Source organism: Rhincodon typus, chromosome 20, assembly GCF_021869965.1.
Source record: "Rhincodon typus isolate 14 chromosome 20, sRhiTyp1.1, whole genome shotgun sequence".
In the NCBI taxonomy this organism is placed as follows: Eukaryota; Metazoa; Chordata; class Chondrichthyes; order Orectolobiformes; family Rhincodontidae; genus Rhincodon; species Rhincodon typus.
The window spans coordinates 6837531-6851268 of NC_063351.1; the positions used below are offsets into that span (position 1 = coordinate 6837531).

At 45.7% G+C, this 13738-nt stretch overlaps 1 protein-coding gene across 1 annotated transcript in view; it reads left to right on the forward strand.

Annotated features, from left to right (window-relative positions):
* ank3b (ankyrin 3b) overlaps positions 1 to 13738 on the forward strand; it is a 345654-nt gene that overhangs the window by 155517 nt on the left and 176399 nt on the right. The window contains 3 exon segments of the mRNA XM_048609156.1: positions 4953 to 5051; positions 6458 to 6643; positions 10408 to 10431. Coding sequence (XP_048465113.1) covers positions 4953 to 5051; positions 6458 to 6643; positions 10408 to 10431 — 309 coding nt within the window.

Genomic DNA, 13738 nt, shown 5'->3' on the forward strand with positions numbered 1-13738 from the left:
AAACATCAGCCTTCCTGCTCCTATGTTGCTGCTTGGCCTGCTGTGTTCATCCAGCTGTATGCCTTGTTATCTCTTGAATTAAATTCATGCAGTGTTTATAAGCCAGAGCCTCGTACATTTTAACATGGATCAGTAAAGTGAGGCTGAATCTCACAACTCCATACAGCCAACCTAAAACCACATGTTTTTCCCGCAATCCGGTATTAGTACCGATAAAGATTACACATTTGGCTGAAAGCGAGAAAATTGAAGATAAGGATAGCAAATGTTTTCTTCACATGATGGGACTGGCTGCTTTTGACGTTATTTCAAACCAATGTTAAATTGAATTAGCTTTGTTGTCATGTATACTCACAGTGAAAGGTTTACAAGTCACCACTTACAGTGCCATCTTAGGTACAAAGGTATCTAGGTATAGAATCGTAAGTACACATTCTTAAGGAAGAACATTAGAAAAATAAAGAAATAAAAAGTTCAGAATAACAGTCCTTCCATGATAATGTAATAAAGAGAAGAAAAAGAAATTTTTATTTCCTTATTTAAGACAAAGTTCACTTACTCCATTTCACTGCTCTGGGCTCCAGAGCCTGAAAAATCACCTGGTAAAGGAGCAGTGCTTAGAAAGCTCGTGATTTCAAACAAACCTGGTATCATGTGACTTCTGGCTTGGCTCAAGGAAGGGAGTGGCACCTCTAACTGTGGCTGATGTTAATACAATAACCTGTACAATATTAGAAATTTTTTAAGTCGTGTGCTCTTGCACATGTGGCATTCTCTGAAGATTGCCTGATTAGTTTTTAGCCACTGAGTTACCTGCGAATGACTTTACACAGAGAAATAGGTGAAGGAATGTGTAAGGGAGTGGTACTCTCTAGGCGCAATCATTTCATGAGTGCCTGGCCTAAAGAGCGAGATGATGAGCAATTATTGAAGTATTTCCCACACAAACCTATCAATCAGGACCAAGAGGAGGCCATTCAGCCCCTCGAGCCTGCTCTGCCATTCAATAAGACACCCCCCCGCTTTGTTTGTCAAGAGTCCATCTGCATCTCCCTGAAAAATATTCAAGAATATTGCTTCCCGTCTTCTTTTGGGGAAACATTTTCCAAAGACTCAGGACCCTCTGAGATAAAACATTTCAGCTTTCTCACTCCCAAATGGCTGACCCATACTTTTAAGCAGTGACACCTAGTTCCAGATTCTCCCATTGAAGGAAACATCCTTTCTACATCCACTCTGTGAAGACCACTTGGGATCCTATATATCTTAATCGTTGCATCTTACTCTTTGCAATTCCAGCAGATACAAGCCTAGCCTGCCCAACCTTTCTTCATAAGGCAACCTGTCCATTCCAGGAAAAAGTGGATCAAATCTTCTTTAAACTGATTCCAAAATATTGACATCCTTCCTTAAACTGGGTGACCCAGACAGTACTCCAGATGTGGCCTTACCAATGTCCTGTATAACTAATTAATTTTGTATTTAATTCCATTCACAGTAAACAGTAAGACTCTATTTGCTATCCAACCTACTTGCGATACTTTCATACCAATGTTTTCTGATTCCTGCATTCGGAGAGCTCTTGGTCCCTTTATCCAAGTCGTTTATAGAAATTGTAAATCATTGAGGTCCCAGCATAGGTCCCGGCACAACTGTCATACATTACATTTTGCAAACCAGAAAAGGACCCCTTAAGGCGATTAGTGCATGTGTGTATACAGCCCACCCCTCAGTGTGTACACAGCCCACTCCTCAGTGTGTATACAGCCCACCCCTCAGTGCATACACAGCCCACTCCTCAGTGCGTATACAGCCCACTCCTCAGTGTGTATACAGCCCACCCCTCAGTGTGTACACAGCCCACTCCTCAGTGTGTATACAGCCCACTCCTCAGTGCATACACAGCCCACTCCTCAGTGCGTATACAGCCCACTCCTCAGTGCGTATACAGCCCATTCCTCAGTGTGTATACAGCCCATTCCTCAGTGTGTATGCAACCCAGCCCTTAGTGTGTATATATACAGTCTATTCCTCAGTGTGTATATATACAGACCCCCTCAGTGTGTATATATACAGCCCACCCCTCAGTGTATATACAGCCCACTCCTCAGTGTATATACAGCCCACCCCTCAGTGTGTATATACACAGCCCATTCCTCAGTATATCTTGAGCCCACTCCCCAGTGTGTGCGCACTCAGATCAGATTGTGGATCATTGGCTCTAATCCATGATCCAGTTGAGTCGTGGTTCGGGTATTGGAAGGCTGAATAGCCTCCAGCATAGCTTGAACATATTGGAGAGTTAGAGATGTAATGTCTCTGATTATGGGACATATCGGAGCAACAGGAAAATATTTGGTAGAAAGTTTAAAAAAAAGCCAAGTGGCTGTAAAAACTAGTTACTTTACCGAGAAACAATACTTGAGTTTTTGAAAATTTTTATTTAATTAAAAGTTATCAAATTAATTATTTATTTAATTTTTGTGACCTTTTAATGGCTGGTGTGGACGCATTGGGTCCTGGAAATGTTGTCTGTAAAATCTAACTTGCTTTGCAGTTGTGGATTACCTTCCCATTTGAAAAAAAAAGACACTGAAGGAATCTCTGACCCTTGATCTCCACATCAGTTTACCTGTGTGTCACGAACTGCATCGTTATGTGCCTAGAATGTTTAACAGGACAGCTCAGCTCCACGATTTGGCTTCAAAGCCAATGGGGTTTGATTGTCAAGAAGGTTAAAGATGTGTTTGATGGAATAGGGCACCTTCCCTGCACAATCAGGTGATTCACTTCCCATTAACCAGGAGTCAGCTTCATGATAAAAATGAGGTGAAGTGTATCAGCAGACCCATTCAGCTCACATGAAGAGGTTGTTATTAAGGTTCCAGCTTAGCCCTGAATAGAATGCCTTTCCCACTGTGAAGGTCACAGATGTATTAATAGTTTAAAACATGACAAGGATTTACTTTTACATCAATTGTCCTGATATTATGAAAGAGAAAGCCACCTAATGTGAATGAATCACATCGTTGTGGTTAGATTTGATCATTTTAACAGGGCATTATTTCCCAATTGTTTTTGTTATTAAAAATGCTGTACTTCAAATGATCTCTTGTCTGAGTTAAAATGGCCAACCCTCCTCCCAAACACATGCTGGAAACAGTTGCGATGCAGAGGGGTAATGGGCACTTGCAATATTAAGGGTGGCACAGTGGCTCAGTGGTTAGAACTGCTGCCTCACAGTGCCCTGGACCAGGTTCACTTCCACCCTCAGATGACTGTATGTGTGGAGTTCGCACATTCTTCCCGTGTCTACATGGGTTTCCTTCCACAGTCCAAAGATATGTAGGTTAGGTGGATTGGCCATGCTAAATTACCCGTAGTGTTCAGAGATGTGCAGGCTAGGTGGGTTAGCCATGGTAAAATGCAGGGTTACAGGGATAGGGTAGGAGCGTGGGTCTGGTGGGATGCACTTTGGAGGGTCAGTGTGGACTCGATGGGCTGAATGGCCTGTATCCACACTGTGTAGGGGTTCTGGCATTTGCCTATTAAGGGCTCTGTGGCCTTACTTCCTCCACAGTCCTTCTGTCTATCTTCACCTAAAGAGTGCTCAGTGATGCAAATGCTCATCGGAGAGTTTGGCACCAAGTTCCCTGGATGTTGGCATGGAATGGAGATCAGGGGCAGTCAGCACTGGATTTGAGCTGGTTTCCAGGGCAACAGCGTAGGCACCATCTTCCTGGGACACGCACTGGTATTATCAGGGGTAGTCTTTATTTTCAAACTCTGCAAATAAAAGCTCGAGTTGTTGCTTCCGTTCGCTTCACACACAGTGACAACGACATTTATAAGCTCCTGCCTGGTGGAGACTGGGCCTGGGAAGTGGTTTGGTCAAGTGGGTGGGCACCAAGGGGAGGGGGCGGTGAATTAAGAAGGCCCACTCACCCACTTGTATCCTGCTGCCGTCTGGAATGGGTCCCAGTGCCAGTTGGAGCAGGAGAAAGCGGCAGGAAGAAAGGGCATAGAGTGCATATTGGATCCAACGCTGTTATCGTAGTCCAGTCAATCCACGGTTTCACACTGAAGACTCAGGCCGGGAAGGGGGGTGGTGAACTGAGTGGGGTGGGTGGCATGGTGTCATCCCCCTTTATCGGGCAAAAGATGCTGAGAGTCATTTTCTTAGCTGCCTCCTCTAAGGTGGGTGTCTGGATTTCTGCAGTGTTAGTGTCTTTTAACGCTCTTGTATGTTTGAAATTCTGCATCCTGTGTTCCCTGGACAGAGAAGCTAAGGTAAAGCATAAAGGACACTCAAACCTTCTCACAGGGTTGGCAGGTCAGCCAGTCAGGTCCCCTCCACTTTATCAATTAGGCAGTTCCTCCCTGACATTCTCTTCGCTGCTTGATGAGTTCAGAACCCAGGAAGCTCAGAATACGAGGAATTGCAAATGTCATAAACACACACACTGTTGGGAAATGCAGTCAGACAATCAGCATGTTGTAGCGAGAACAAGCCAGCCACCCTTGGGGCCGAATACCTCTTTCAGGGGAAGGGAGCCGCTCGAATATTAGAGCCCCTAAAGTGCGGGAGGAGGCCGTTTGGCCCATCATGTCCACACCGACCCTCCAAAGAGCAACCCACCCAGACCCAACCCTCCCTACCACATCCCGCAACCCCACGTTTCCCATGGCCAGTCCACCCTAACCTGCACATCTTTGGACTGTGGGAGGAAACCGGAGCACCCGGAGGAAACCCACGAGGACACGGGGAGAATGTGCACACAGACAGTTGCCCAAGGGTGAGATCAGACCTGGGTCTCTGGCGCTGTGAGGCAGCAGCGCTAACCACTGAGCCACCGCGCCTGCCTCAAATGGCTGTGCCAAAACTCTCAAAGACTGACCAAAAGTGACGGCTTCTCCCCCCAAGTACGACGAAGATGCATTTTCTTTTGCAGAATGGCTTCACACCTCTATACATGGCCGCACAGGAGAATCATCTGGAAGTTGTTAAGTTTCTTCTAGACAATGGTGCAAGTCAGAGCATTGCGACAGAGGTGAGTTGATGTCTCCATTCATTCAACCATGGTCTGTACAGCTGTGTTACTTTGCAGTGTTATTTGAAAACATAGGAATATGTGACATGCAGCCTGTAACAGCTTCCTCATTAGTATTTGTTTTGATTGATCAGGCACAATGTTTTTAATTTGATGAGCCAAGGTATTAGTACCTCTCTATTCATAATTGTACACATTAAGAATCTCCCAGAAACAGCAATAAGAGGACAGACCACCAGTTTCACTGATGTTGGTTAAAGACTTGGTTTTGACCAGAAATCCAGAGAGAGCTCTCCAGCTTGTAATTGAGCTGGTAGCATAGGATCGCTTCTGTCCAGCAGAAGTGGATTAGACAGCAGTGTTCCCTCAGTATTGCACTGGAATGTCAGGCTATGTTCTGCCTCATTGGAGATTGAATCCTGTTCTGTCTGTCAGCTCTGGTTCCTGCCAAGACTCTCAATTGACATCACCCCTTTAATTCATGGAGTCCTTATCCAGATGAATATTATGGAATGGAATTGGTGAATTAAAACCCAAACCAGATAGCTTGAGATGTGCAATTATAAGTAACTCAATGTATCATTCTCGGATCATATAGCAGAGAAGATCACCATTCAGCTTATCATGTCTCTACTGGTTCTTTGGAAGAGCAGTCCAATCAATCTAATGCTGCAGGAACATGGAATTTAACATTAACACATGTACTACAAGATGCAACAGTACATGTTAGTGTGACCCTTTAAAGGAAAACAGAATTAAATGCTGTTGCTAAGGTGAAAGTTGTAAATTCTTTATCCTTCAGGGAAATGGGTCTCTTAGGCCCCCAGAGGTCAGAGTCTGGGTGTGGGGTGTCTCTTTGTCACAAACTGAGGTGAAAAGTGTAGCTAGATGGGCAGTTGTTAAATGTACATTGGTACCAACAGGTCTGGATTGGTAACAAAAACAGAAGTTGCTGGAAAAGCTCAGCAGGTCTGGCAGCATCTGTGATGAAACAATCAGAGTTAACGTTTCGGGTCCGGTGACCCTTCCTCAGAACTTGCGGGTCACCGGACCCGAAACATTAACTCTGATGTTTTCTTCACAGATGTTGCCAGACCTGCTGAGCTTTTCCAGCAGCTTCTTTATGGCGTCCGCAGTTCTTTCGGCTTTTATTTTGATCTGGATTGGCATTGATGCTCAACGCAAGCCTTTGCCTCCCTCCTCCAGCTGAACCCTATTGGCATAACCTTGCGGTTATCTCACGCCTTGTGCATTTCTCCAGCTTCCCTGCTGCCAAGGGCACTAAGTGTGTGCTGCGCTGCCGCCATTTTCTGGCTGAGGGAAATGCCTACGCTCTGAACAGGGGTGTAACTGTGCCCGTTGCTATCTCTCTGTCTCTCTCCCCGCAACCCCCACCCCTTTCGCAGGATGGCTTCACGCCGTTGGCTGTGGCACTGCAGCAGGGTCACGACCAGGTGGTCTCACTGCTGCTGGAGAACGACACGAAGGGCAAGGTGCGCCTGCCAGCCCTGCACATTGCTGCCCGCAAGGACGACACCAAAGCTGCTGCACTGCTCCTACAGAATGACCACAACGCAGACGTGGAGTCCAAGGTAAGCCATGCCTGCCGCTTTCTCTCTCTCTCTCTCTCTCTCTCTCTCTCTGTGTCTGACGTGTAATCTGAACTCCCCTAACCCACAGGAATGGAATACTTAGGAGCAGGAGTAGGTCATTCGGGTCCTTTGAGCCTGCTCTGCCATTCACTAAGGTCATGGCTAATCTGGTGGGTGGGCCTCTGCTCCATTTTCCGATCTGCACCCTCTCTCCCCCTCAACCCCCAACTGCTTTGTCAATCCAAAATCTAAAAGCGCAGCCTTGAATGTACTCAATGCCCTTCGCCTCCACTGCCGTTTGGGGAGGAGAATTCCACAGACGAATGACCCTTCCAGAGAGGAAAAAAAAATTCGCCTCACCTCCGTCTTAGAAGCCATGTTCCCTGATTCTGCATGTAAACCGGCACTTTCCCAGCTACCATCAGTCCTGAGGAAGGGTCGCGCGACCTGAAACGTTAACTTTGCTTTCTCTCCACAGATGCTGGGGGACCTGCTGAGCTTTTCTGGTGATTTCTGTTTTTGTTCTCTAGTTCCAGCCTCATTTACAAACCTCATCCTCTCAGTTTCCACCATGTTAAGTCCCCTGAGGATCTTCCATGTTTCATTAAGATCTCACCCAACATTCTTCTAAACCCCAAAGGGTCAACCTCTTCGGCCTATTTCCAGAAAATCTATACCAGGAATTAATCAAATGAACCTTCTCTGAACTGCCTCTAACACAATTGTATATCTTTTTTTCCCAAAAGTAAGGAGACAGAAGCTGTACATAATATTCCAGAAGTGGTCTCACCGAGTTTCTGTACAGCCGAAGTAAAACTTCCCTGTTTTTATGCTGCATTCTCCCAGCAATGTGGGCCAGCATTCCACTTGCCTTTCTCATCCCTCCCTGTCTATACTGATGTTTTGTACTTAATGCACCAGAACACCCAAATCCCAATGTCCCCCCGAGATCAGCAATCTCTCTACATTTAAATCAGACGCTGCTTTTAGAGCATTGATGTCCACAGCACAGAGAAAAGACCTTTGGCCCATTACATCAATGACAGTCAAAAATAACCACCTAACTATTCAAATCCCATTTTCCAGTACTTGGCCTTGTTTACCTTGGCATCGCAAGTGCACGTGGGGAGGTGAAGGCCTAGTTTTATTATTGTTGGACTGTCAATCCAGAGACTCAGGTAATGTTCTGGGAACCTAAGTTCAAATCCTGCCACAGCAGATGGTGAATTTGAATTCACTAGAAATCCGGCATTAAGGACCTAATGAAGACCATGAATCCATTGTCGATTGTTGTAAAATCCCATCTGGTTCACTAATGTTGTTTAGGGGAAGGAAACTGCCGTCCTTACCTGATCTGACCTACATGTGACTCCAGACGCAGAGCAATATGGTTGACTCTTACCTGCCCTCTGAAATGGGTAATTAATGTTGGCCTAGTCAGTGATGCCCTCGTCCCATGAACGAATAAAAAAAAACTAAATATTTCTTAAATGTGATGAACGTTTCTGCCTCTACCACTCTTCCAGGCAGTGAGTTCCAGATTCCCACCACTCTCTGGGTGAAAACCTTTCTCATCACATTTCCTCTAAACCTTCTGCCCCTTACCTTAAATCTGTGCCTCCTGGGTCGTTCATCCCTGCATCAAGGGGAAAGGTTTCTTCCTGCCTACCCTACGTAAGTCCCTCATCATTTTATACATCTCTGTCATGTTCCCAGTCAGTCACCTCTGACCTAAGGAAAACAACCCCAGCCTGCCCAATCCCCCTTCATAGCTGAAACTCTCCAGCCTATTCTTCAATTCTTCCTCATTTTCCCACATGATGCTGCATCTGCCAAATGTTTGCCCACTCACTCAACCTGCCTTTATCCTTTCCACCTCCTCTTGATAACCTACTTCCCTATCTTTCTTTGTAATGTCAGCAAGTTTAGCTGCCGTCCATTCGGTTTTGTGAGCCAAGTTGTTGAAATAGATTGTAAATAGGTGAGGCCCCAGCACTGATCCCTGTGGCACTCCACTAGTTACAGGTTTCAAGCTCTTCAAAGACGATTTTATTCCAAACTCTCTGCCTCCAGTTGCTAACCAAACTTTATGCGTGTCAATATATTAACTCCCCACACCGTGAGCCTTTATTTTCCAAAATAATCTTTGAGGTGGCACCTGATCAAAAGTCTTTTGGAAATTCAGATCCACCACATCAACAGGTTTCTCTTCATCTACCCGGCCTGTCACTCCCTCGAAAAAAACTTGCTAATATATTAGTTATCCCTTTCGCAAAGCTATACCGATTCTGCTTCATCATATTATGATTTTTGTTTTTAACTATGTAGACATAACCTCTTAAATAATGGATTCCAGTAAACTCCCTATGACAGATGTTAGGCTAACCAGCTAAGAGCTTTTAGTTTTCTGTCTTCCTCCTTCCTTCAATAAAGTAGCTACTTTCCCAGGCAGGTGGACCCCTGCAGAATTTACTGCATGTTTAAAGATTATAACCAATGCCATTAGTGTGACTGCAGCCAGACCTGAGGACACACACCATCCGGTTCTGGGGACTTGTCAGTTTTTAAATCTAATAGCTACCACCACCTTCTCCCCAGTAATTCAGTTTGTTTTAAATTCCAATCCCACATGCCCGCCACCCCACGCTGTAACCCCCTGACCCTCTCTGTAACCCCTGACCCTCTGTGTAACCCCTGACCCTCTCTGTAACCTGTTGCCCTCTCTGCAACCCCTGACCCTCTCTGTAACCCATGACCCTCTCTGTAACCCGTGCCCCTCTCTGTAACCCGTGCCCCTCTCTGTAACCCGTGCCCCTCTCTGTAACCCATGACCTTGTGTGTAACACATGACCTTCTCTGTAGCCTTTGACCCTGTTTGTAGCCCCTGACCCCCTCTGTAACGCATGACCTAAGGTGTACCCCGTGACCTTCCCTGTAACCTGTGACCCTGTCTGTAACCCCTAAGTTCCTTCTCTAGCCCCTGACCCTCTCATGTTTGCATTGTCCACTGGGGAAGCTCATTCAGAGGTACCACTGCAAGCACGAGAAAAGGTTTTGTTTCTTTTGTGATTTTTCTTTTTCCTTGGTCGTTGGGTCCCCTGCAGGTTGGGTTGCCAATCCTCCAGGACTGAACTGGAGAGTTCAGGAATTCTGCTGCTGTGAGTGACCCAGGAATAACTCATCAGGTCATTGAATAATTTGTTTATTGCAGAATTCCATCCACCTAATTGACTAACGAAATGGTCTGCACCGTTTCCAATTGGCACTGGGAAAGCATTGTTCTTGTCAAGGTGACTATGTTTAGTGATGTCAGACAGGAACTGTTGGGGGGATCCTTTGGGAGAGGCAGGTGATTGCGTCTCCAGGAATATGTCCAACCAGAGTTGGCAACCCTATAGTGAGGGTCAATAAACATTCTCAAACTCTTTGTTTTACAGGAATCTGTGATCGTTTCGCTTAATCACGCCCCAAAAAAAAACTTGTCTTCGAATATTTTCATTTGAGAGAGTAGTGCAGACAATGTAAAGTACGGTGTGCGAGGAACCTCTACCCCTTTCAGGCTGCTTCCCATTCAGCCATTTTTAAAATTTTCTCCCTCCTCTCCTTCCTTTATTGTGTTGCCGCCTGTTCTTCCCATTTTTGCTTGGATCACTGCTTCCTTTTCATTTTTTGTCATCCCAGGGCTTTACAAACCACCCCAAAGTCGGTGAACTAATCCTTCATTTCTCTTTCCTTCTCTTTCTCTGCCTGATGTGCTATCGTAGGTGATGGTGAATAGGACCACTGAGGTATATATGTTATATGCCAAATCACTCATAATCTTTTGTGCTGCTGCTGCTTCATCTCTCTCTTTCTTTCCTGGCTATGCTTTAATTCCTTGATTTGAAGAGTTTAACGGCTAACGTAGCATGTCCAAATCCGGAGAAATAGATCCCAAAAAAAAAAAACACGCGGGGCTTTCTGCAGTTGGATCTGGGAGTTGTGGGCACAGAACGTGTGCCCCTTCCTCCTGGTTTTGTTGGTTTGAAAGATGCCAAAACGTCCCACTGCGAATTGACTTTGATCGGAAATGTCACACGTGGAAGAGCCAACTGGGCCCTTTGCTGGCCGCGATTATGATTCACATTTTTAAGAACTGCAGAAAGCCCTGATCGAGCGTGCATCCAGGATTGATGTCTCAGGCTGCTGCATGACACTTACCCTGCAAGTGTCAGCAAAGATGAGCTTCGAAAAGCCTTAGAAAGACACCCAGACACATCTCTTGAACATGGCCTCTTGTACCCCTCTCCACCACAGTAAGCATGGCTATGAAACTTGCTGAACATTTTTTGCACATGCACCCAGTTCCTCCAGTAGTGTGGGGCCCTGAGTTTGTAGTTGCATGCTCTGAATCACTCGACCCCGTGAGGCGACATGTCCTGTCTAACACTGTGCGGTGATGGAGATGAACTGCCTGCCAAGTGTGACCACATCCAAATGCATCAGGACAGTCAGTGTTGAAGTTTGCTTAGAAACGGGGCGGGGCGTCGGACCTAGCGATCCAAACAGTTGTCGTTTCAGAGTCTGCAGACGCTTCTGACCCAAGCATGTTTGCTGTCGACTCACTCGAATCTTCACCTTTCTCTGTTGCCATTCCCTTAACGGGTATGAGTTGTCCCGCGTTTCTGGCTGGGGAAACCGGCAGATTGCAACTGAGAGTAATTCAGGCTCAGGACAATGCTGTTTTCGCCATGGTGTCCTGTGGAACTGGCTAATAACATAGCTGCCATGTTCTGTATTGTACTGACAGCTGTCTCAATAGGAATGAGCCTCAACAACTCTGAACAGTGTATCACATTGTCCTAATAGCCCATTGGGATGGCCTGCACACTTTAAGCAAGTTTATATTTGTGGGCAAGTGATGCATTTAGAATGCCAGGTTTGACTTTAGGATCAAATGAGTGAATCGCAATCCTCATTCCATGCACATTATATAATCCATGGTGCCCAATCCCACTGATGGATTTGTGGCTTTCAGGGTCAAAGATGTGGTCACTTCCATCGCAGATGTTTCCATGACATTGCAATTAATGTCTTGCCTCCAGACAGTTCCCAGTGTAAGCTAACCAAGCTGGCTCTGAGCTACAGCGTGGCTGTATTGAGCCAACAGATTGAATTTATCACCCAGAATTTTTTGCTAGTAATGCTGCAGGCAAACCAGACTCTGGGTCAGGGATTTAGCATCCAGCGTAGCTGAGACAGTTAGAGTACGAGCCTCATGCTTAGTTCATTTCCAGAGGTATTTTTCAATGGGGTGGCCTATTTGTAGCCAGCTACTAGTCGGATATGGTGATGGCGTTTAGCATTAGGGAGGACAATCTTGTCTCCGTACGATGTTACTTGAGCTGCCTGTCATATGTCTCTCCCCACTTTAATTCTGGTCAGCTTCAATTCTGACAGTATTATTTAAATGGAGAGAAACTGCAGAAAGCTGCAACACCAAGGGATATAGGGGGAGGGACTTGTGCATTGTGCACAGAAAGCTAGCACACAGGTAATAATGAAATGTTGGGCCTTATTTCAAGGGGGTTGGAGTATAAGAGTAGGGAAGTCTTACTGTAACTGGACAAGAGGCTGGTGAGACCACATCTGGAGAATTTGAGCAGTTTGGGTTCCTTATTTAAGGAAAGATATCACTTATTTCAGGGCAGTTCAGACAAAGTTCACTACGATGACCCTTTGGTAATGAAGGGATTATCTAATGAGGAAAGGTTAAAGAGTTTGGGAAGTTACTCAGTGCAGTTTGGAGGAATGAGATGTGATCGCACTGAAATGTATCAGATTCCTAAGGGGCTTGTCAGGGTAAATGTTGAGAGGATGTTTCCCCTCGCGGGAGAGTCTGGGATGAGAGGGGAATAAAGTCTCAGAATAAAGTGGCACCAAATGAGGAGGAATTTCTTCTCTCAGAGGATCTGAGTCTTTGGAACTCCTTGTCACAGAGAGCTGCAGGGGCAGAGTCCTTGTGTATATTTGAGGCTGAGATAGATTCTTGATCAGTCAGGCAAAGGGGAGGAAAGTGGATGGGCAGAATGTTGGATCAGCCATGATCCTATTGAATGGCAAAGCAGGCTTGAGCTGCGAACAGACTCCTCCTGTTCCTACTTCTTAACGGTTTCAAGCCTGAAAATGCTCATTCGCAAATCAAGTCACTGGCCAAGGTTATGCGGGGAGTCGGAGGTGAATTACTTATTTTGTAAGATCCAGGTTCGCGGCTCTGCTCTTTTAAGCACATCAAAACAAGCAGCTGAACACCAAATCAGAATGCAAACAGTGCTGGCATTCAAGGGTGATTCCCTTTAACAATTCTGGTGTGTGGAACTGAACCAGAATTAGGAGATGCGTTCTGTAGCTCAGTTTGCAGTAGGAATGTTCTACCATTGCCATTATTTCTGGGGCAATTCATTCTCCTAGTCATATGCAGAAGATTCTGTCACTGCCAAAGGTTGTTCAGAGATCCTTTTAAACCTATGTCATAAACAAAGGCTGCTTAGATCTAGCTCGCTTTGTGTAAACTTCTTGCCCAGCGAAAATTTCCCCGAGATTAGTTTGATCTCAGAGTAGGATAATAGATCGGCACAACGTCGTGGGCCGAAGGGCCTGTACTGTGCTGCACTGTAGACACACACACACACACACACACACACACACTTTCTGTCTCTCTCACACACACATTCATGCAGACACACTCACACAGACACAAACGTCCACTCTCTCTCACACACACACACACACACACACACACACACACACATTCACACAGACATACACACATACACATTCACACAGACATACACATTCACACAGACATACACACATACACATTCACACAGACATACACATTCACACAGACATACACACTCACACATTCACACAGACATACACATTCACACAGACATACACACACACAGACACACACACTCACACAGACATACACACTCACACAGACATACACACTCACACAGACATACACACTCACACAGACACACACACTCACACAGACACACACACTCACTCACAGACACACACACTCACACAGACACACACACTCACACAGAC